General features: G+C 36.0%; 1 protein-coding gene across 1 annotated transcript in view; it reads left to right on the forward strand.

Moving 5' to 3' along the window:
- The window catches only part of NME8 (NME/NM23 family member 8), a 50185-nt gene that overhangs the window by 6201 nt on the left and 21338 nt on the right, over positions 1 to 22646 (forward strand). The window contains exons 2-8 of the mRNA XM_016138053.2: positions 1035 to 1074; positions 1150 to 1207; positions 1406 to 1512; positions 5317 to 5388; positions 9505 to 9621; positions 14396 to 14462; positions 15196 to 15269. Coding sequence (XP_015993539.1) covers positions 1042 to 1074; positions 1150 to 1207; positions 1406 to 1512; positions 5317 to 5388; positions 9505 to 9621; positions 14396 to 14462; positions 15196 to 15269 — 528 coding nt within the window. The 5' untranslated portion in view covers positions 1035 to 1041. The remainder of the gene's footprint in view (positions 1 to 1034; positions 1075 to 1149; positions 1208 to 1405; positions 1513 to 5316; positions 5389 to 9504; positions 9622 to 14395; positions 14463 to 15195; positions 15270 to 22646) is intronic.

The following is a 22646-nucleotide window of genomic DNA, read 5'->3' on the forward strand; positions in this document are numbered from 1 at the left end:
GAAAGAGAGGAGGCTGCTGAAGGAAGGGAAACAGGCCTGCGTAATCCATTTGGTGTCAAGAAGGGGATCGATTTTCCAACCAACTGCTCCTGTAACGGCTCCCAGGTTTGCGCGCTGGGGGTGGGAAGCCTGAAGCCGTGCCCCTTTAGGTGTAAGAGACCGGGCTCGCGAGCCACCAGAGGCCTGGCAGGAAACGTTGGTATCTAACCCCTTCGCCCTTCATTCTGGCCTATCTTCCTAGTCCTTCTGCTTGTCTAGCGCAGGTAGAAAGCACAGCAGAAGACCGACCATCCCCTGCCAGGTGGCCAGGTCTCGAACTTGGTGAGCTCATCCCACAAAGGCCATGTGCCTCGGCGAAAGGGTCGATTTAGATCCTGGGGAGTTGTTTCTTCCTTGCCTTTAAAGGTCCCAATGTAGGTTAGAGGAAGCTCTGCTTTGTGAGAGCTTGTTGGGGAATCCAACATGCTTTGCGGGTGTGTAGCCTGGTTGTTCGTGGTCACTCCTTTGTTCTATACTAGTGTGCTGTCACACACGTAATCAGACTACACTCTCAACATCCTTGATACCACTGAATAGAGCATTTGGTACTCACTGATTGAATATCTATGGAAAGTTTTATGTTGTGCTCTCCAACATGCTAGTGGTCTTGTTCTAAATATTAAATATCCTTGGAAAGAGACCCAAGAAAGATCCATGGGCATGTTCATAGACAGTTAACATGTATGAATGAAAACTATACTACGTCAGGAAAAGAACAATTTGTAAGAAACTGTAACTCCTAACATTCTCACCTTGCTTCAGGATTATTCAGAGAATAAGACATTTGACTGCTGTAAGCACTTAGCAGAGAGCCCAGCATGAAAAGTCCCTTCAGTGACTTTTTTCTATCTCCAGAAAAGAGGACAGTGCATAATCTAATACAAAAAAAAAATGTTCTGTGGTACATTAAGATACTGAATGAATGCATAAACAGAAAAACATTGTTTAAATTTCCTCTGAAGTATTTTTTTTTTCTTCCCTTTTTCATGTGATAGTGGATAAATGGCAGGCAAAAAGCGAGAAATCCAGTTACAGGTGGGCATGACATAACAAATTTTTACTTGGTGTACTGAGACTTGAATATCTTTTACAATGCCTTCTTTATTGCAGGCAGTCATCAATAATCAAAGCATGTGGGATGAGATGTTGCAGAACAAAGGCCTAACAGGTAGTAGAGCTCCCCTGTTGTTCAGCCATCTGGAGTTTGGCCCAGGGCACCTCATGGTACCCCAACACAGAGCATGGCTCCCTACTTCCGCTGTAAAACTCTGCTATGCCTTTGCCCTCACCCCTACCCCAGCACTGGGATAAGCTGCTCTTCTAAGTTCTTTGACTCTGTTCTTTCATAAATATCATCATCTTCTAGTGATTGATGTTTACCAAGCCTGGTGTGGACCATGCAAAGCAATGCAGACTTTATTCAGAAAGTTGAAAAATGAGCTGAACGAAGATGAAATTCTGCATTTTGCTGTAGTAAGGATTTCATTTATATTTAAACTATTGTTTTCTTGTTACATTAAGTATCTAAGTATTCTCTTTAAGGATTGTCTTAATTTAAACAACCTGTTAACTTTTCAAAATGGACAGTGCTTATTTGGGAGTTTTACTTTATGTTTAATTCTACCAGATCTGAAAACAAACATGATTTTTATCCCATTTCTATAATGTTGAAGTTATTGGTTATGATTGTGAATATTAGAAAAGTATAAAAACAAAATCTGTCTATCAACATGTTTCTTTTCAACTGACCATATGTTCAGTGTGTGTCTCTTAGAATAAGGGCTGCAAGTGCTGTTTACAGGATAGCATTAGGAAGGACTCTGGGCATTTACCCAGTTTCTAATTTTCCAATAATTTCCCTTACTTACTTGCCACCCAAGTTGATTAAAATGTTAAAAGGGATTAAAATGTTACAGCCAAGCTCAGTGAACCTCATTGTATTGATTATTCAATTTATCCACATTAAACTATCAACTACTTAGAGCTTTGTTATCTAATATGGTAGCCACTAGGCACAAGTGGCTTTTGAGTACTGAAATGTGGATAGTGTGACTAAGGAACTGAATTTTTATTTTTAATTAATTTAATTTAAATTTTAAAACTGATAGTTTAGTTATCATAAATCTTTTAAAGTTGTTTGGGGAAAACGTAGGGGGATGTAAATCTATCTTTTTTTTTACCGTAATCACATTCGAGATAAAATATTTATGATTAAAATTTAGCCCATAAATTGAGATGTACTCTACATGTAAAATGTACACTAGATTTTGAAGACTTAGTATGAAGAAAACAATGTAAATATCTCTATAATATTTACATTGATCACATGTTGAAACGATCATATTTTGGATATATTGGATTAACTGAAATAAATTATTACATTATTTTCACCGTATCTTTTTTGTTTTTAAATGTGGCTATTAGAAAATTTAGAAGTATAGATGTGGCTCACATTTATTTCAATTAGATAGAAACATGTCCAAACAAACTAGAGCTAATTTACAGAACAGATAATTGCTTATATATCTTTACTCTTTATCCCTAAAATGCATAATCCCTGATGAAAACATGAAACCTCAGCCCTTTGCATGTTCTCAGGCCTTCCCTGATTTCTCCCAACCCAGGCTTTGGAACGAAATTGCTTACTGACCTTAACTTGAGTTTGACTATCCATCCCCTGAAGACACATTGTATATAGGACTTCTTTTTCTTGGTTCTATATTACAATAAGCAGTCTAAAGCTTAGAAAATAACTTCTCATTATTTTTTCTCTTCAAGAGAGTAGTTAACAAAGGAAAAAAACTAAAGAATCAACAAAGAAAAAAAGAAGAAAAATAAAGAAGTTTTTTGGGGGGTGGGGAGAGAGAGGGAGGAGTCATACACAATTGTTAAATTATATTATCTAGAGGTTGACATTGTCTTCTGAAATAAGGGTCCTGTGGTGTTTTAAAAGGCAGTATTCCATAACAACTTCCTTTACTCTGAAGAGGCAGAACCATCTGAAGAGAGCTGGAATATGATTCCAAATTTAATCCTTAGCAGGGAGGAAAACCTAATTTCGGAGGACAGATAACAGGGCCTAAAGGGGATTGCCAGATGCCCTGATAGTTGTAAGAAGTTAAAAGACAATATTAGAAGGATATAACAGCAGGCAAATGGATCACAATAAAAGATCATCAAAAATTCTTATGAATCCTGGCAGCTTTCTAGGCATGGTAAGAGTGCAAGTTCATGGGCTAGGGATTAAAGGAAAACTGCAGTGTCTAAAAGGAAATTGGAGGTCAATGAGGAGAGACTGACAACAAGGCAGGCCCCCTGCTTGCCTGTCAGTCTAGCTGGAACAGCACTTGAGCAGAAGAAAGCAAAGCAAGAAGTCCCTAAGCAACGAGAAACTATAACTTGATGTATTTCCAGGTGCTCTAAAGTCATATATCCCTCCTTGTTTATAAAGTCTGAGTAGAAACAAACTTGGGGTATGTGTGGTAGGCAAGATGACGTAGGCAGAGGAGTGGATGTGGAAAGAAACTTTAGACCACATACTTTGTTGGGCTCCCATCTCAGCACAGCTCAGAGCTGTGTGAGGATATAGGTCTTACCAGTGCTTCTTCCCCAACCTCAGAGGCTTCTGTCTGTGTCCTCCTAGCATACCTGGGCCATAGAGAATTTCTCAGCCTACTCCATAAGACATCATTTCCATGACTATGTCTGTCCCACTGGGAAGTGCGGGTAGTCTAAAATAAGTCCTATTTATAATATTAGCACCTGCTGAACTTAAAATATTTGTGCATTGTCCCTGAAAGGTTTCTCTTTTGTTATGTTTGAATTCCTTCAACAATAGTACACTTAAATTGACTGACCTTGTTTTTATGCTATGACCTGCTCATAAAGGGTGAAAAAATTAATAGGTATAGTTTCTAAACCACCATTGTGCCCTCTGCTGGATATTTTGCTTTCTGCAATTAGCCAAGGAAAGTCACCCTTACACAACTTGTAGACTTAAATCCAAAATTAAAATCTGTAAGGTTGAATATCGTTTGAAATTACTCTAAGCTGAATTTTAGTATAAAATTTTTAGTATAAATTTTTCCTGTTATGTACCCTTTTGAAAGACTTGAAGACTTGTACTAACATTGTACCTATTCTTTAAAAAATTCGGTAAATATTTATCGCAGCTCTTTTATAATATTATTATTAAATGATTTACTTATTAGCATTTTATTATGATGTAAACATTGTAATGATAATATCTTGGTTACTTTTAAATATAATCTTTGACTTCTGTCCTTTAATATTAGAAAGAAAGGATGAAAGAAAGAAAGAAAGAAAGAAAGAAAGAAAGAAAGAAAAAAGAAAATGATGTAGCATTCAATATGCTAAAAAAAAGAAAAAAAAGAAAAAAAAAGATTACAACACAGGGCTAAGGGGCCCTCTCTTGGCTTCCCCATCACCATCCTTGGCAGTGGTTGGGGAACCTTCAGAAATCCCAGATTGAAAACAATTGCCTTAGGTTGCAAAAAGCTACTCTTATAGAAGACTCTATCAAATGACCTCCTTCTGACAGCTGGCTCTGTAAATATGGAGGAACACATTATTACTTAATACATAGTTTTTTATAATCCAGTTAAGACAACTTTAAATTTGTGAGAAATCTTTAAGAAAATTACAAACATAAAAATTAAAGACTTTGAAGTTTGAACAACCAATTTGTTTGGAAGCATTTAGTAAGCTCCTTTATACATATGGCCCTATAACATCCAGGGGGAGGGTTTACATGTAAAGTTCAATATGAAGCATCATCAATCTGTGTACATGGATCTCCTTCTAACAAAGGAGATAAGATAGTTCCATACAACAGTATTACAATATTGAAATGGACAATACATGTCCTGAGAGGTACAGTAAGTGCCATGTGGAGCAAGAGATGATCTGCAGCAAGAGGGAGAAAGATGACTTCTCAGCTGGATTGGACATTTTATCTGGGTTGGAAAAGACCAGGTAAGGAGCCAGGAAAGTGCAGGTAGTGTTTAACAAACAACAAGGAGATGAGTTTAGCTGCAGAATAGGCACCATAAAGGTGAACAGTCAGAAGTGAGATTGATAAAGGGCCTGACTTGCCAGTGTATGCAATTTAATCCTTAAAACAACGATAACATACTAAGAAAATGTAGTAAACGTAAAAGTAAAAAGTACATGTATCTCTGTGTTTTTTGTTAATAGCATATCTAATGACTTGGATATAGTTTCCTTTATTGTTACGTGAATTTTTTTTTTTTTCAGGCAGAAGCCGACAACATTGTGACTTTGCAGCCATTTAGAGATAAATGTGAACCTATTTTTCTTTTTAGTGTTGTAAGTATTGTATTTATCATCTCAAATGTATTATTAGATTCCAATTTACATTTAAAGAGCAAGTAGCATTGTAAAATTTCCATGGAACTCTCTTTTGATCATAGTAATTATAGATTTTTTAAACTTATCTTTGCTTATCTATTAATATAGTTTATAAGATTACCTCTAGGAGCTAATATGGATGGAGAGGTTAGACTACCACACAACCACACAATGAGCTGATCAGGGAAAAGAAAAACAAGGTATATTTACCTTTCTTAAATAAATTAGAGATTTTATGAATTATTATTTACAGGAGTGAAAATTGGAAATTTCTTAGATACCCAGTAGGAGAGAATTGGTTATAAATGTTCACATATACCAACCAATACAAGAAAATATCCATTATGATCACTATCTTATAGTATATATATTGCTTTTATCTCTGCATTTACAAATGTATAGAACAAAGACAGAAAGTGTATTCATCAAATGTCAATAGCAGTTTTTCATGTTGGGGGAAGGATACATAATTTAAGTTTTCTTCTGTCTACTTTTCTATATTTTACAAATATTCTGTGATTAATATACAACTTTAATAATTAGAAAAAGATAGCATTATTTTCTGAAAGGAGAGTGTACAATTAGGTGCTAACTTGTACGATACAAGTATAGCTGCTGCAAAGCTAGAGAACTGGGATAGTAAGGATGGGCTTCACAGAGAGGACTTGGACTGTTCCTCTGTTGCTGGGTACTTTAATTATTGTTTTGATATTAGAAATAATGATTTATAATGATTTAAAATACCTATTGGATATAGCTTTTTGCTTCTGTTGAATAATACTCTTGCAACTATTTCAACAAACTGAATTGCTCGGTAAATCGAATTTAAAAGTTGCATTGTAGATCTAGATATGTAAGGTTTGATGATTTATTTGAAGGGTCATCTAGCTTTATCTATAAAGAGCCAGATGATATTTTTATCTTTGCTAAAATACCAGCTCTGTGTTGGATCATAGTTGCTGATTTTTGGCCTAGAGATAGTTTAGGGAACAAGAATGAGTAACTGCACCAGACAGAAATGGGCTTGGCTGGCTATTGGGACAATGAGGAGACTCTAGCAGCAGTAGCATTTAGAAGCATAGGACTAGGCAGATGGACCACTGCGTGGAGTCTGGAGCTCTGGCCATCATCCTGCCAACTTTGTCAGGTCTGATCAGTAGACCCCTGCCCACCCTCCTTAAATAGACTATCTAGTCTGTGTTCTCATATCTGCAATGAATGCCCAAAGTATAAGTCCATCCTTCATCCCAGCCATGTATGCTCCATCCTTCTAACACTCAAAATTTTCTTTTCCTAACATAGTGCTCTAGTTCTCCCCCATCTCTCAAACCATTTTACTGTGTAACCTCTGATATCGATGTAAGCAATTGGCAAACTTTCTAATATCTTTACCCATGGCTGTGAGCTTTTGTTCCACTTCTTGGACTTCCTTAACTCTGGCTCCTTACTTAGGTCATTTTCTCTGCTGCCCAGAAAGGGCGACTATTTTCTTGGATTATTTCTTGAGACCAGGAGTAGAATTGATGTTCCCTTTACCTCTTCTTACTACAATAACTTTCTTTTCCTTGCTTATTGGAGTTCCACTCTATTTAACAAAACCTGCTTTCCCCCACCTTACCCCTGTCATTTACTGGCCTTCCAATCAGTTCCGTAGATCAGGGGTCCCCAACTCCCAGGCTGCAGACCTGTACAGGCCTCACAGCAAGAGGTAAGCAGCAGGCAAGTGAGCAAAGCTTCATTGGTATTTGCAGCTGCTCCCCAGTGCTAGCACCACCACCTCAGCTCCACCTCAGATTAGATTCTCATAGGAACACTGATCCCTTGGACCAAAAAAGGTTGGGGACTGTGGCTATAGTTGACTGAAAATTTTGGCATCTGTCTCAACATTTTCCTTTCAAACTCAAGTCCTGCCATCACCCTGGGGCCTTCAGGATTGACAATGGTAACCCACTCACTATCCTAGCCCCTCAATTCTTGACCTTTAAACTTTCAATGAACTTTTCTTCCTGTGCACTTCATCCAATTACTCCTGCAGCTATGCTTCAGACTTTGTTATTGCTTCATGTTCATTATCATTAATTTAAGAATCTCAGTCTATAACCACAAAATCACTATCATGCCCATTGCTTGTGTTTTCAAATATTTCCACAATAGCTATTTGTATTGGTTAGCATTCTTATCTGACAATAAATTCATTCCAGCAAGTTTCAGCAGGAAGAGCTTTTTTCAAGGGGTATTAGAAAGCTCACAGAACTGTTGGAAAGTTCTTTTTAGTTGAAAATGATAATTAGAGTGTCAGATTTTATTTAAACTTTTCTCCATTGGATTCTTCTCAGTCTGAATATGATTAAGTCTTTTCAATTAAAAAAATAATACTTCTTTTGGATAATACATCCCTCTCCAGCTACCACTCATCTCTCTCCTTTACTTCACACCCATTCAGTCTAACTTCTGTCTCATTATTCCACTAAATTTGCTATTGCCAATATATCAAATTACCAGCCTGTTGCTAAATATAGCAGATACTTTTAGGTCTTCATCATGCTGTAACACTCCAATTTATTGAATACAGTGACCATGTCTTCCTTTTTGAAACATTTGCTTCTTTTGGCTTTTGTGACTTGGTTTTCCTTTTGCTGTCCTAGATGCTACTCCCACCTTCCTCTCTTTCACAGGCTCATCCTTTTTTCAGCCACTGAATATTTATTTTATCATGCCATATACTTTCCTTAGAAAAGTTCTTCTACGTACAGATTCAAACATCACCTCTCATATATCATAACTCAAATTTACATCTTCAGCTAAATTCTATACTTTGAGCTCCAGATTTGTGTATCTAACTGGTGCCTTGACAGTTCCTCCTGGTTTTCTGAAGGGCATCTCACAATGAACCTGCCCAGCAACAGACTTTCCCATTCTTCCCAGGAAACATCGTTTTCTAGTGTTGCCTCATTTGGTGAATGACGTCTTACTTTATTCAGTTTCTCAAGTCAGAATGGAAAAGTCATCTTAGTAACTTCTCTCTACATACCCAATCCATACCAGACCTTGGACTCTCAATTTTACTACCTAAGTCATTCTCACACTCATCTGTTTCTTTCTAACTACTTCCATAGACAGAGCAGCCATCTCTCTCATCTTTACCTCTAGAATAACTTCCAATTTGTATACAGATATCTTTTCTTACTCCCCTTCTAACTTTTACACGTGGTAGGTGAAATGATCATTACAAACAACAATTCTAATCATAGTAACTGCCTCTGTTTTAACATTCCGAAGGCTTCCACTACACTTAGAATAAAGGCTGCACACTTCCATGACCACAGCATCTGCACTGCCTGGAGGCCTCAGGCTGTGGGCTTCGTTTCATACCAGGCATCTTTCGCTTTCTTAGCTGGCTTTCTCATTTGCCATATTCCCTTCCAGCCTTAGGACCTTTGCATCTTTATTCGTTTTTCCTAGAATGCTCTTTGTTCTCCTTTTCGCCTAGTTATTTCTTACCCATCCTTCATATTTTAAACCAAAAACCACTTCCTGATATTGATAAGTACTTGTGCTTATCTCCTTGATTAGGACAAATTCTTATAGATGTTCCCAGTTCTTTGTTCCTCTTTTGATGGTACCAGTCGTGGTTATCATTTCACGTTTTTTTTTTTTTTATAATTTCATTAGGTCAGGTATTAATATTCTATGCTATCATGCTCAGTACAGTGCTAATAAACAGGTGTTTAGTAAATATGTGTTGAAATACAGGCAAAAGGGACATAACGTAAAAAATATTTAAAGGAGTCATGTTGAGAGGCCTAAACAGAACCACTGAAATGTAACACAGGGATAGCCCGTTTTTAGTTGCAAGAAGACAGACAAGAAGGTAGAACTCAAAGAGCTGGATTTAGCAAATCAAGACATACTTTCACATCACGGATACCTTATTTTGAAATGGCTAATTACAATTGCTATAAAAAGATTGGTGTGGATGTAGATGTGGGTGGAGTGATGTAATCCATTTGAAGTGTTAATTCTTGACTTATCCTGAAAATAAAAGTTTTCTTTATGCTTTCTTTTCCCTTATAGAATGGAAAAATTGTCGCAAAGATTAATGGTGCAAATGCACCACTCGTTAATAAAAAAATTGTTGACTTGGTCAATGAGGAGAGGAAAATTGCAGCAGGTGAAATGGTCCGCCCTCAGGTAGTGTTTTGGATTACTATTTTATTTTTTAAAAATGTATTACATATTTTTTGTTGTTTTTCTAAAGCATTTTAAAAATTTTATAACTATCTAGGTATCTAAATAATGTCAAATTAAAACAAACAAATAAACAAACAAACAAATAAATAGTGCAAAGTTTCTAGGAAGTATTTTGGCAATATGAATCAAAGACCTTAAAAACACGTGTATCTTTTAACTGAGCGAGCACACTTATAATTGTTTTCCCTAAGAAGTTAATAAGACATATAAACAAGGATGTTTATTGTAGTATTATGTTATTAAAAATTTGGATTCAACTCAAAAGCTAGCAAGATTACATAAAATGAAGATAACATAAAATGTCTATCATTTATGTCATAAATTATACAAACTTAAGAGTCTCTGTCTCTCTCTTCCTTTCTCTTCTCATTCCCCTCACTTAAAAAAAAAAATTATAATAACTAGGAATTATTGAGGACTTAGTGTTTAATACATCTGCAAACAGATCTTCATTTCATCCTTACAGAAATCGTCTTACCCCCAGTTTTGTTGAGATATAATTGACAAATAACATTGTATTAGTTTAAGATGAACAACAAAATTTTTTGATATATGCATATTTGCAAAATAATTATCACATTAAGTTTAGTTAATATCTGTCACCTCACTAATTGCAAACTTTTTCTTGTGATGTAAACTTTTAAAATACATGTTCCTAGCAACTTCAAAATATATAGTATTATAAACTATAGTTATCACATGGTATATTATATACCAGAACTTATTTATCTTATAACTGGAAGTTTGTACCTTCTGACCACCTTCACCCATTTCCCCCACTCCCCATCTTCTCTTCTGGCAGTCACAATCCTGTTCTCTGTATCTATGACTTCGGTTTTTTTTAAGATTCTATATATATGAGATCATACAGTATTTGTCTTTATTTCACTTAGCATAATGCCCTCGAGTTCCATCTGTGTTGTCACAATTGCAAGATTTCCTTCTTTTATGGATGAGTAATATTTCATTTTATGTATATACCACATTTTATTTATCCATTCATCCTTTGATGGACACTTAGCTTGTTTCCATATCTTGGCTATTGTAAATACAATTGACCCTTGAATAACATAGAGGTCGGGAGCATTGACCCCTGCATAGTCTTCCTTTAGTATCTGCATGGGATTGGTTCTAGGACTGCCTGCAGATACCAGAATCTGAAGATGCTCAAGTTCCATATATAAAATGGTGTAGAACGGTGCATACAGTCAGTGCATTCCTAACAGTGGATCAAAAATACTGTTTTTGATTTTTGGTGGGATGTGAAACCCAGGGATATGGAGGAAGATTTGTATATTTATTGAAAAATATCTGTGTATAAGTGGATTTATGCAGTTCAAACCAGTGTTGTTCAAGGGTTAGCTGTAACGCAGCAATGAGCATGGGATTACAAATAACTTTTTGAAATAGTGATTTTTATAGATGGTCATAGTAGTCTCTTTAGATTCTTTATATTTCTGTAGCATCAGTTATAATGTCTTTTCTTTCATTTCTAATTTTATTTGAGACATTTCTCTTTCTTTAAAATCTAGCTAAAGGTTTTTTTCTGTTTTCTTTGTTTTTTCACAGAGCCAGCTCTTAGTTTCATTGATTTTTAGTCTCTATTTATTTATGTTCTGATCTTTGTTATCAGCTCAACTAACTTTGGCTTCATTTAGCCTTCTTTTTCTAGCTTTTTGAAGTTTAAAGGTAGGTTATTTATTAGAGACCTTTCTTTTTACTTATTGTAGGCACTTATTGCGATGAACCTCCCTCTTAGAACCCTTTTTTTTGCATCCCTTAAGTTTTGGTATGTTGTATTTCCATTTTTATTTGTCTCAAGGTATGTTTTGATTTGTCTTTTGTTTTGATTTCTTCTTTGACCCATGGTTGTTCAGAAACACGTTGTTTAATCAACACATATTTGTGAATTTTTCAATTTCGTCTTGTAGTTGATTTCTGGTTTCATACCATTGCGGTTGGAAAAGGTACTTATAATTTCAATCTACTAAAATTTACTGAGACTTGTTTTGTGGCCTAATATATGATCTATCCTTTAGAATGTTCCATGTGCACTTGAGAAGAATGTATTTTCTGCTGCTAATGGATGGAATGTTCTATAAATGTCTATTAAGTACATTTGGTCTAACATGAAGTTTAAGTCCAATACTTCCTTATTAATTTTCTGTCTGGGTGGTTTATCCATTATTGCTAGTTCTACTGAACCAACAAACACCAGCTGTGGCAGAGCCAGGCTATGAAGGAATGTATTCGCTGGGAAGCAGCCACAAAAGCCAGGTACCAGCTATCACTCAAGCTATCTTCATGTAGACAACAGTGACCTGGAACAAGGCAGAAGGAGAACGCAAAGATGAGAACTGCCCAAGTCCATGGTTCCTGGAGGAGATTGCAGTTAGCCCCTAGATATGTATCAAACTAGAGGCCTGACCCAGGCTGCAGCCCCCAAGACATGCAAATAGGATCCCTCAGGGTAACATTAGGAGTTGGGTGCCTCTGACTGCTGCCTTCTTGCTGTGCCCTGATGGATAGCCAGTCAAGAACTATTTTACTGTTTGCTGCAGTCCCGTGAGACCTGTGAACTCAAGTTCTTCTGTCCATAAGAGCCAAGTGACCAAAGGATTTGTCCCTTGGGTAGCAGCTATGAAATCCAGAGCACCAGATATGTGCACAAGCTTCCTCCAGGGAGACACCAGTAATCTGGAGTAGAGCAGAGGGAGCACACTTGATAGCTCCTACTGGCCTCTTCAGTCTCTGGAGAGCATTCCGGTCAGCCTTTAAACCCTTGTTAAATTAGAATACTGACCCTCGGACTATAGCGCATGAGATTTCCAAACAGGCATCTTTCAGGGAAAAACTGGTCATTTCAATCTGCTGCCTCTATATTGAACCTTGGGATGGTAGCCACAATGAGTCTTCAAGAGCCTGTTAAGAATTGTTCATTTACTTTAGTCTTATAGATCTTGTGGACGCAAGCCCTAGTTGGCTTTCAGAGGTAGGCTTTTGGGAACCAATCTCTGTTGGAAGTCTTAAAATTTGGGGTCCTAGATGTTGAGTCTAAACCCTTCACTCCTCAGGGAAATACTGTGAGTTGTGAGTTCTCTCCCAATTATATGTCGTGGCGTTTATGGTGAGATTGTGTCTTAACCTTTCCTACTCATTTCAATGTGTGTGTTTTTTTCTCATTTGTTTAATGTGTAGGAGTCACTCAGCTAGTTAGTTTCCAGATTTCTTCCAGAGGGAATTGGGCCACATGTAGATGAGATTTTGTGCGTCTATGGGAGGATGGGAAGAGGTGAGTTCAGGAGCCTTTTATGTTGCCATCATGAACTGGAACCTCAAGAAATCTTATATTTACAAATGATAAGACAATGCTTAAAAATATTAACTAATTTCTGCAGAAACAGGCAATTAGGAGGTGGTGATATGAGAATTTGAATTCAGACAGAATGACTCCTAAACATGTTCTCCTAGTTGCTGTATTTTATCCAGGTTTCTCTATGTGCACTGTTGTTCTTGTTGTTCTTGCTGTTCTTACAGAATGATATCTTGTTTTAATTAATAGCCGTGGGTATATAAGAAATTTATGATATCATGTTTATTTTATATTATTCCATTTTGTTGGACACGTCTGTTATTTAGCTTTCTTATCTAATTGCCTTGTTGAGAATAACCCTATCCTATAGTAATAAAATATAAACCATGGCGTGAGCCACATACATAATATAATATTTTACATGTCAGATTAGAAATTAAAAAAAATTAAACATAAAATTAATCAATCTGGTATATTCAAAAGATTCTCATTTAAAGATATACTTAATATAAAAAAATAGGGTATTCTACATTCATTTTTTTTTTTGCATTAAATCTTTGAAATATGCTGTGTATTTTTTACTTACAGCTCATCTTAATGTGAACTAACCTCATTTCAAGTGCTCAGATAGGCTTAAGTGGTTAGTGGCTACTCTATTGGCCAACACAGGTCCAGTAAATATGGAGTCAGATCAATTTGAAGTTAGAGCTTTCATAATTATCTCAATCCTGATTATAATAAGAGTGAACGCTTCCAGTATTTACAAATATTTTTGAATGTTTATTCCATTGAGAATCTGAAGTTCTGAATTATCTTGACAAAAAAAATGTATATATGTAAATATACAGACCTTGTGTTGGGGAGTTCACAGAATCACAGCAGTACTTTCAGGGCTTCTTAAGCAATTAATAAGGACTTCTCCTATTCTTCCTAGTGTTCTGCAATATAGTAAAAAAAATGACTATGTTTTCGAACAAGACTAAAAAAAATAAGGTGGTATCTTTCTGTTTTTAATTTACTAATTGTAATGGTTAGGAATGGATCTTGAAACTTATCGAAAGCACTTTTAATCTTCAATATAGTTATTTATTTATTGTTTTCTTAATTTGTTTCTTTCTTATTTTATTCCTTGTGCCCTTAAGTTTTAAGACTTTATGGTTTTTAATCATTTCCATATAGCATATATAAATTATTTCTGATAATTCCCCTACCCCAACCATTTTAAACATTCCTATTTTATTTTAGTGGAAAGCTTGGGAAAAGTAGTGTTAGATAAGTACAGGTACATACCTACTTTCTCTTCTGTCCTCTGGATTATAAATATTTATTAGAAAAAAGTTCTAAGAACTCTTCACTGTGATATTAAAATATAACTATTTTATTTGCATTTCTCTTCCATAGTATAATGAAATTTTACTTGCAGACTCAGATACAGAAAATGCTGGGGAAGCATCATCTGAAAATTTGGGTAAGTAAATTTAAAGTAATGGCAAGGAATTTGTGTACATTAATGTTCATTAGAGTACTACTTGAAACAGCAAAGAGCTGGTAATGACATCAGTGTAACTGATATGGAACCAGTAGGATAAATAACTTGCACAATATGAGATTCAACTATTAAAAAGCAACCTCTTTTGCTCCCCCTCCCTTCTATTTGATCTCTGAGCCTGGATAACCATTCAGAGGTTCATCATCTTCCAAAAACTTGTGAAAATAATTTTTCTTGATGACCCACAATCCAAGTTTACTTTATAATTAATAATTTCCTGCCTTTAATTGATTGTCTGTGTGGGCATATGAGTATGTGTTCATACTCCAGAGGGAGCAGAGGCGAACACATCTAATGGGTACATAAATGTGGATAAATTTATAATGTTAAATCCATTAGTGTGTAATGAGCCGGATGGTTCCTGGGTGCAATACTAATGTATGTGAATTGTAGCAAAAGAATTAGTGCCCACATACTCATTTTTTTTTTGCCTATTAACCACACACTCTTGTGAATGTTTTTGTTGCATGCAAATGTAGGAATTGCACTCTAAGTAGAAACTCTTTGATAGTTGAAATGCCAAAATAAGAACAAAACTGTCAATGGATAAAAATTCACTGGACATTAGTAGTTTATATTTTTAATTGCCAAATCCTTTATTATCTAGACTTTGTGCCAAGAAAATGAAATTCTCCTATTAATTTTTTCCTAGAGCAACTATACAGTATTGCTATTATCAAACCCGAGGCTGTGGTTACTGGAAAAACAGTAGAAATTAAACGAAAAGTAAGTAATATTTTGCAATAATAATTTAAATTAATTACAAAAAAACCCTTAATTGTCAATTTGGAGACAAACATCTTTTAGAGTAAAATAGAATATGATGAATTTTTGATATTTCTAAAGGCTTTGAGTGTTTCATCCTTACAAAGACTAAACCTACTCAAGCAAACTTATTTAAATAATTCTGTTCTATTGGCATCCCATAAAAAATGATAAAATTATAGTTCTTATATTGAATTGTAGTGAATGTTCTTTGAGTTGAGTTATTAATAATGCAAATTTGTTATAAGCTCACATTAGCTTGCTTTATTAGCTATATATTGTCATGAATGTATGGTCCTTTTTAGATATACGATAATTTAAGGAAGCATTTAATGTTTTGCTTTAGAGCCCAAATAAATTCTTTTAGAAGAAAATTGCATTGCCATTCAAAGGTTAGCAGACATTTTCTATTAAGGGCCAGATGGGATGGTAACTATTTTCAAGTTTGTGGAACATATAATATCTGTCAAAACTGCTTAATTCTGTCATCTTATGGAGAAAGCAGCAGCAGACACTATGTAAACAAATGTGTGTGGCTGTGTTACGATAAACATTATTTCCAAATATAAGTTGTAGGCCAGATTTTAACAAAAAGCTATAGTTTACTAACCTCACAAGGATGACTTTGTGTTGAAAAAATAAAATTATATTAGAATTCAAAAGAATGTTGCATGTGCAATAAAGGAGAGCTGTCAGTGGTGGTTGGGCGTTTCTTGAACTTTCTGTCATGCATTCTTTCTTTAGCTATGCCATCATTATCATTGATTAAACTACAATGAAGTAGATGGTCTATGGGTTATCTTCCAATTATGAGTTGATTTAATTAATATCACTCTCAAAGTATATTCCCTTTTATCCCCCAGATTTTGGTGTGTATGAAGGAGGGGGGACACTAGACTGTTCCTCAGTTTCCCATATATTGCTACAACTTTATTTTATTTTTCTTCTGTTTTGTTTTTTTTGTTTGTTTGTTTTGTTCTTTAGATTACTCATAGAAGTGAGATCATGTGATATTTTTCTCTCTGTGTGTGACTTACTTCACTTAGCATAGTACCATTTAGGTCCATCCTTGTTGTCCCAAATGGCAAGATTCTTTTTTATGACTGAGTAATATTCCATTGAATATATGTATTACTTCTTTATCCAGTCATCTATTGATGAACACTTAGGTTGCTTCCATATCTTGGCTATTGTAAATAGCACTGCAGTGAACATAGAGGTGTACATATCTTTTTGAATTGGTGTTTTGGTTTTCTTTGGATAAATATCAGAAAATGGAAATTAAATTTTTGGAATAGTTTGAGAAAAGGAGTTAATTCTTTGCATGTTTGTTAAAATACACCTGTGAAGCCATCTGGTCCTGGACTTTTGTTGGTTGGGAGTTTTTTGTTTACTGATTCGTCTTCATTAGTAGTAATCGGTCTGTTCAGATTTTCTGTTTCTTATTGATTCAGTCTTGGAATCTTGTATGTTTGTAGGAATGTATCTGTTTCTTCCAGATTGTCCAATTCGTTGGTATGTAATAGCTGATCTTATTTTTTCTTATAATCTTTTGTATGTGTGTGGAGTCAGTTGTCACTTCTACCATTTCATTTCTGATTTTATTTATTTGGTTCTTTTTTCTTCATTAGTCTGGTTAAAGATTTGTCAGCTTTGTTTATCTTTTCATAGAACTGGCTCTTGGTTTTATTGATCTTTTGTATTGTCCTTCTTTGTCTCTTATTATAGTCATTTTTAAAGCATTTTGTCTGATATAAGTATTGCTACCCAAGCTCTTTTGTTTCTATTTGAATGAAATATCCTTTTTTATCCCTTTACTTTTAGTCTCTGTGTGTTTTCAATCTGAAGTGGGTCTCTTATAGATAGCATATGTTTGGGTCTTGCTTTCTTATCCATTTGGCTACCTTATGTCTTTTGATTGGAGCATTTAATGCATTTACATTTAAAGTGATTATTGATAGGTATGCAGTTATTGACATTTTATTATTAGTATTCATGTTCTCTTTTTCCTTCTCTTTTTTCTTCACAAAGAAGTCCTTTTAATGTTTTTTGTAATACTGGTCTGGTGGTGATGAACTTCTTCTACTTTTTTTTTGTCTGGGAATCTCTTTTTCTCTCCTTCAATTTTAAATGATAATTTTTCTGGATGGAGTAATCTTAGTTGTAGATTCTTGTTTTTCATCACTTTGAATATTTTGTGACAGTTCCTTCTGGCTTGCAAAGTTTCTGTTGAAAAATCAGCTGACAGTTGTATAGGAGCTTCCTTGTAGGTAAATAATTGCTTTTCTCTTGCTGCTTTTAAGATTTTCTTTGTCTATAATCTTTGGCATTTTAATTATGGTGTATCTTGGTGTGCACCTGTTTGGGTTCATCTTGTTTGGGACTCTCTGGGCTTCTTGGGCTTGTGTATCTATTTCTTTCACCAGGTCAGAGGACTTTTCAGTCATTATTTCTTCAAATAGGTTCTCAATCCCTTGCTCTCTGTCTTTTCCTTCTGGTACTCCCATGATGTGAATGTTGTTGTGCTTGATACTGTCTCAGAGAGTCCTTAAATTATCCTTATTTTTTAAAAGTTGTTTTGTTGTCGATATTCCAATTAGGTATTTTCTGTTACCTTATCTTCCAAATAGTTGATTCAACCCTCTGCTTCATCTAATCTGCTGTTTATTCATTCTAGGGTATTTTTTTTTTTAATTTCTGTTACTGTATTTTTTATTTCTGACTGGTTCTTTTTTATGGTCCTTTCTCGTGCTTACTATTCTTTATCGAAGTTCCCAGTAAATTTCTTAAGCATACTTATAACCAGTTATTTGAACTCTGTCTCTGGTAGGTTGTTTGCCTCCATTTCGTTTAGTTCTTTCTCTGGAGTTTTCTCCTGCCTTTTTGTTGTTGTTGTTGTTGTTGTTGTTGTTGCTGTTGTTCGTTTGTTTTTTCATTTGAGACATGTCTCTTTGTTTCTTCATTTTGGCCACCTCTTTTTCATAGATCTCCTATGTCACTCCATCTTTGCTGGTAATCTTATGCAATAGATGTCCTGTATGGCCCAGTGGCATAGTCTCCCTGATCGCCTGTACCATGTGCTCCAAGAGTGTCCCTTTTGTGGGTATATGTGCCCTCTTATTGTAGTTGAGCCTTGATTTTTCTTGGCACATCAATGAGTGTGATTGACTCTCAGGGAGACTGGCTGTGAGGATTGGCCACACTCACATATGAGCTGCTATGAAGGGGCTGACTCCACAGAGTGGGATTTGCAGGTTCCTGTGCCTGTTGAGATCACACTTTGGGTGTGCTGCTTACAGAGCTAATTGGGTAATGCTGTGTTATTACCCGAAGCCTGCCTCCTGTATGTTTGTTCTGAGCCTCTTGGGAGAGGCTCCCATGCAGGCCAAGGTTAGCTGTTGCCTGTGACTGGCCCAGGGCTATCTGGTCATACCTACAAAGTTATCAATGATTGTTCACTGCTTGTGCTGGATCTGGAGGCATGTGTGAGAGGCCATGCTGAGAACTGAGGCCAGCATCCACCAGTACTGGGCCTGGGGTAGCTCTGCAAAAGGCTACTTATAAGGCTCAGCAGCTGAAAAGCTCGGGCAATACTTGAATTGGGTGCTCTAGGATCCCGGGTAGTCTCCAGGGTAGGTTGAGTGGTTTTCACCAGCTTAATGAAGGTTCAGTTGTGGTGCCAGTTCTAAGCTGGGGCCCGTCCCAAAAGTCTCAGAGCACACCAAGGCCAGCTGCCACTCACCTTGTGCCTACAGATCCTTGAGAGTTGTCCAAGAAAGACTGTTAGCATGGGTTTCCCACCACCAAAAATGCCTCAGGTATGTGAGCTAAGGCCTGCTGTTTGCTGCTGAAAGAGACCTCTGTGGTGCATTGGGTGGGGCTGGTTGCCCAGCCACTGAAAGTGCCGTCAGTGGTGCAGGAATTGGGTGGGACAGGGTACCAAGGAGTCACCAGGCTGGAGTGAGTAAAGTTCACCAGGCCAGTGCAGTTTCAGATTTGGCCATGTAGGGGAGAGTACAACATAGGCAATGTGCTGTTGGCTCACCCGTGATGCGGGAAGAGAGCCCGACAATGGATAACGTTGGCTATTTCACTAGTCCTTGTTCTGCAGCCATGAACCTCACCCTTTCCTTAGGTGTCTCTGGTGCCTCCCAAGTCAGCATCCCTCCACCAGAGCCTGGGGTGAGTTCACGCAAGCAAGTAAGTCTGTGTATTGGTTCTTTAAGTGTTTATATCATTTTCCAGCAGCCTTCTTCTCACTTGGAAGGGCAGAATCCCTGCTGGTTTTAGAAAAGTGAAGAATTCTCCAGTAAGCTAGTCACAAGGACAAGACAGGGAGTGATATCTTCAGGCACCAGCTCCCAAGAAAAACAACATCACCACCAGGATGCAGATAACAAAACTGTCTACCAGGCCCTACTTGCCTAAGATTTAAGAGTCTCCTAAAAACAATATATCTTTGTACTAGAAACTAACAGCCAACTTCTGCTCTTGTAATCTGTTTGCTTGCTTGATCAAAGGGCCACCAGGATGTGGGTTTAGGCTTTATAATCTGTGTCCTCTGGAAGCTCGGGGCTGATTCTCTGACCCTGCATGGTGGAGAGAGTCAGTCGCCGGCTGGCTAATAAAGGCTCATAATTAATCTCAATTGTCTCTGTGGGTCTTATATTTGAATGCACCACAACAGCTTTCATTTTCAAATACTGTAGGGACTCCTCTTTCTGGCACTGAAACCCTGGGCTTGGGATCCTGGTGTGGGCCTGGGGCCCTTCACTCCTCAAATGGGACCTTTGCCACAAAAAATTCCATTCTGATGCTCAAACACCACATGTGGGTGTGGATCCTCCTACAAGTCTCCATGTGGTTTCTTCTTTATGTTCTTAGTTACAGGAGTTCTGTCCATCTGTGAAGGCACTTTTAGTGGCTGATTTTCCAGGGCGATTGTTCTATAATTTAGTTGCAATTTTAGTGTTGTCATGGGAGGAAACAAGCACAGTGTTTAGTTACTCCACTATCTTAACCAGACTATTGCTTATACTTTATAAAGTTTTGAAAAATAATATCACATATACATGGTTTATTGTTCTCTATTTGAGTATGTTTTAATAGCTACGATAGTGAAGATTTTCAAAATTATGTAGTTCTTTAGTTGAGACAATACTATTATTCATCAGTTTATCTGAATTTTTTTTGACATAGTAAGCAACATTTGAGAAATATAAATTATGAATATCTACTAAATACCTCACTTTTATGGAATATACAGTAAAAGGATACATAACTAATAAGACATAAAAATTGAAAATGTTTTGAATAAAAAAAAATGAACACACTGCATTTTTCAACTATAGTAAAGGACAAGTTAAGTTTAAATGTTGCTTGAATTTTATTTTATTTTTTGTCAGACACTCAGTAACTTAACAGAAATGATATGAGTATTTAAGAATTATTAAATTGGAGTGTTAGGAGATGGGTCATTAAACTGTAAATACAACTCTGCAATATCAACCAAGCCCACAGAACCAGGACATTGCTTGCTTTCATGATAGAAGCAGAAGCATCTGGTGTTGGGTAGTCCCGAATCAAAATGAGCTCAAATTATCGGTATTGTATAATGTAATTACTAACTCGCTTTGGACCAGTACACTTATATTTAATTGTTTAGGACTTCATTGGACTTGTCATTTTTGCCTCAAATTTCTATTTGTTACATTTTATTTGAGTGACATGCAAACACAATTTATTATTAAATTAAATTTTCTTTAAGACGAGTAAATCATAGCTAACTCTTAAATTCTGTCCTTTGCCATAACTTGGATATTTTTATTGCTAAAACAGTAAAATATAATAGATTATGAGTTTTAGCCTTACCACAGTAAAGCTTTTAAAAAGTTAAAACAATTTTGAAAATAGATGGTTAAGAAGTACTTGTAATCTTTTTTTTTTAAATTAGGGTGACATTGGTGAACAAAATCTAGTAAGTTTCAAGTGTACAATTCAACAGTAAAGTATATTTATATAATATATATATATTATATATTGCATTGCGTGTCTACCATCCATAGTTAGATTTCTTTCTGTCACAACATATTTAACCTTTTACCACATCTACCTCCCTACTCTCCGCCCCCATACCTGAAAACCACTAGTCTATTGTCGGTGTCTATGAGTCTCTATTTGCTTATCCTGTTTGTTTATTGCTTTTAGGTTTATGTCCCACATGTAAGTGATATTGTGTGGTTTTAAACCTTTTCTGTCTGGCTTATTTTGCTGACCATAATTATCTCAAGGTCCATTTATGTTATCAAAAATGGCAACATTTCATCTCTTCTTATGGCTGATTAATATTCCATTGTATATATGTACCACAGCTTCTTTTGACAATCATCTATTTTAGGACACTCTGTTGCTTTGATGTCCTGGCCACCATGAATAATGCTGCTATGAACATCAGTGTGCAAATATCTTTTCAGATATATGTTTTCAGTTCTTTGGTGTAAATACCCAATAGAGGGATTGCTGGATTATATGTTAGATCAATTCTTAGTTTTTTGAGGAACCTCTGTATTGTTTTCCAGTCCTTCCAGTGTCCTCTCCAACACTTGTTATTACTTGTTCTGTTGATAATAGCTATCCTAACAAGTGTAAGATGGTATCTCACTGTGGTTTTGATTTGCATTTCCCTGATAGCTAGCGATGTTGAGCATCCTTCCATATGTTTGTTGGCTATTGGTATCCTTTCTTGGGAGAAGTTTCTATTCAGGACCTCTGCCCACTTTTTAATTGGATTGTTTGGTTTTGTTGTTGTTATTGAGTTGCATGAGTTATTTGTATATTTTGGACATAAGATCCTTATGGGAGGTGTTGCTTGCAAATATATTTTCCCATTCAGATGGTTGTCTCTTTACTTTGCTGACAGTTTCTTTTGCTGTGCAGAAGTTTTTTAGTTTGATGTAATCTCATTCATTTATTTTTGCTTTTATTTCCCTTGCCTTTGAGATCAAATTCATAAAATCCTCTTTGAAGTCCAAGGTCCTTGAGTTTAGTTTCTCTGTTTTCTTCTATGCAATTTATCATTTCGGATCTTGTATTTATGTCCTTAATCCATTTCAAGTTAATTTTTGAGTGTGGTCATAAACAACAGTCTAGTTTCATTCTTTTGCAGGTGGCTTTCCAGTTTTCCCAGCATTATTTATTGAAGATGTTTTCCTTTCTCCACTGTATGTTTTTGGCTCTTTTGTCAAAAATTATTTGCTCATATAAATATGGGTTTACTTCTGGACTCTTGATTCTGTCCACTTGTCTATGTATCTGTTTTTCTGCCACTAATATGACATT

This window comes from Rousettus aegyptiacus, unplaced genomic scaffold, assembly GCF_014176215.1.
Source record: "Rousettus aegyptiacus isolate mRouAeg1 unplaced genomic scaffold, mRouAeg1.p scaffold_m13_p_13, whole genome shotgun sequence".
Taxonomy (NCBI): domain Eukaryota; kingdom Metazoa; phylum Chordata; class Mammalia; order Chiroptera; family Pteropodidae; genus Rousettus; species Rousettus aegyptiacus.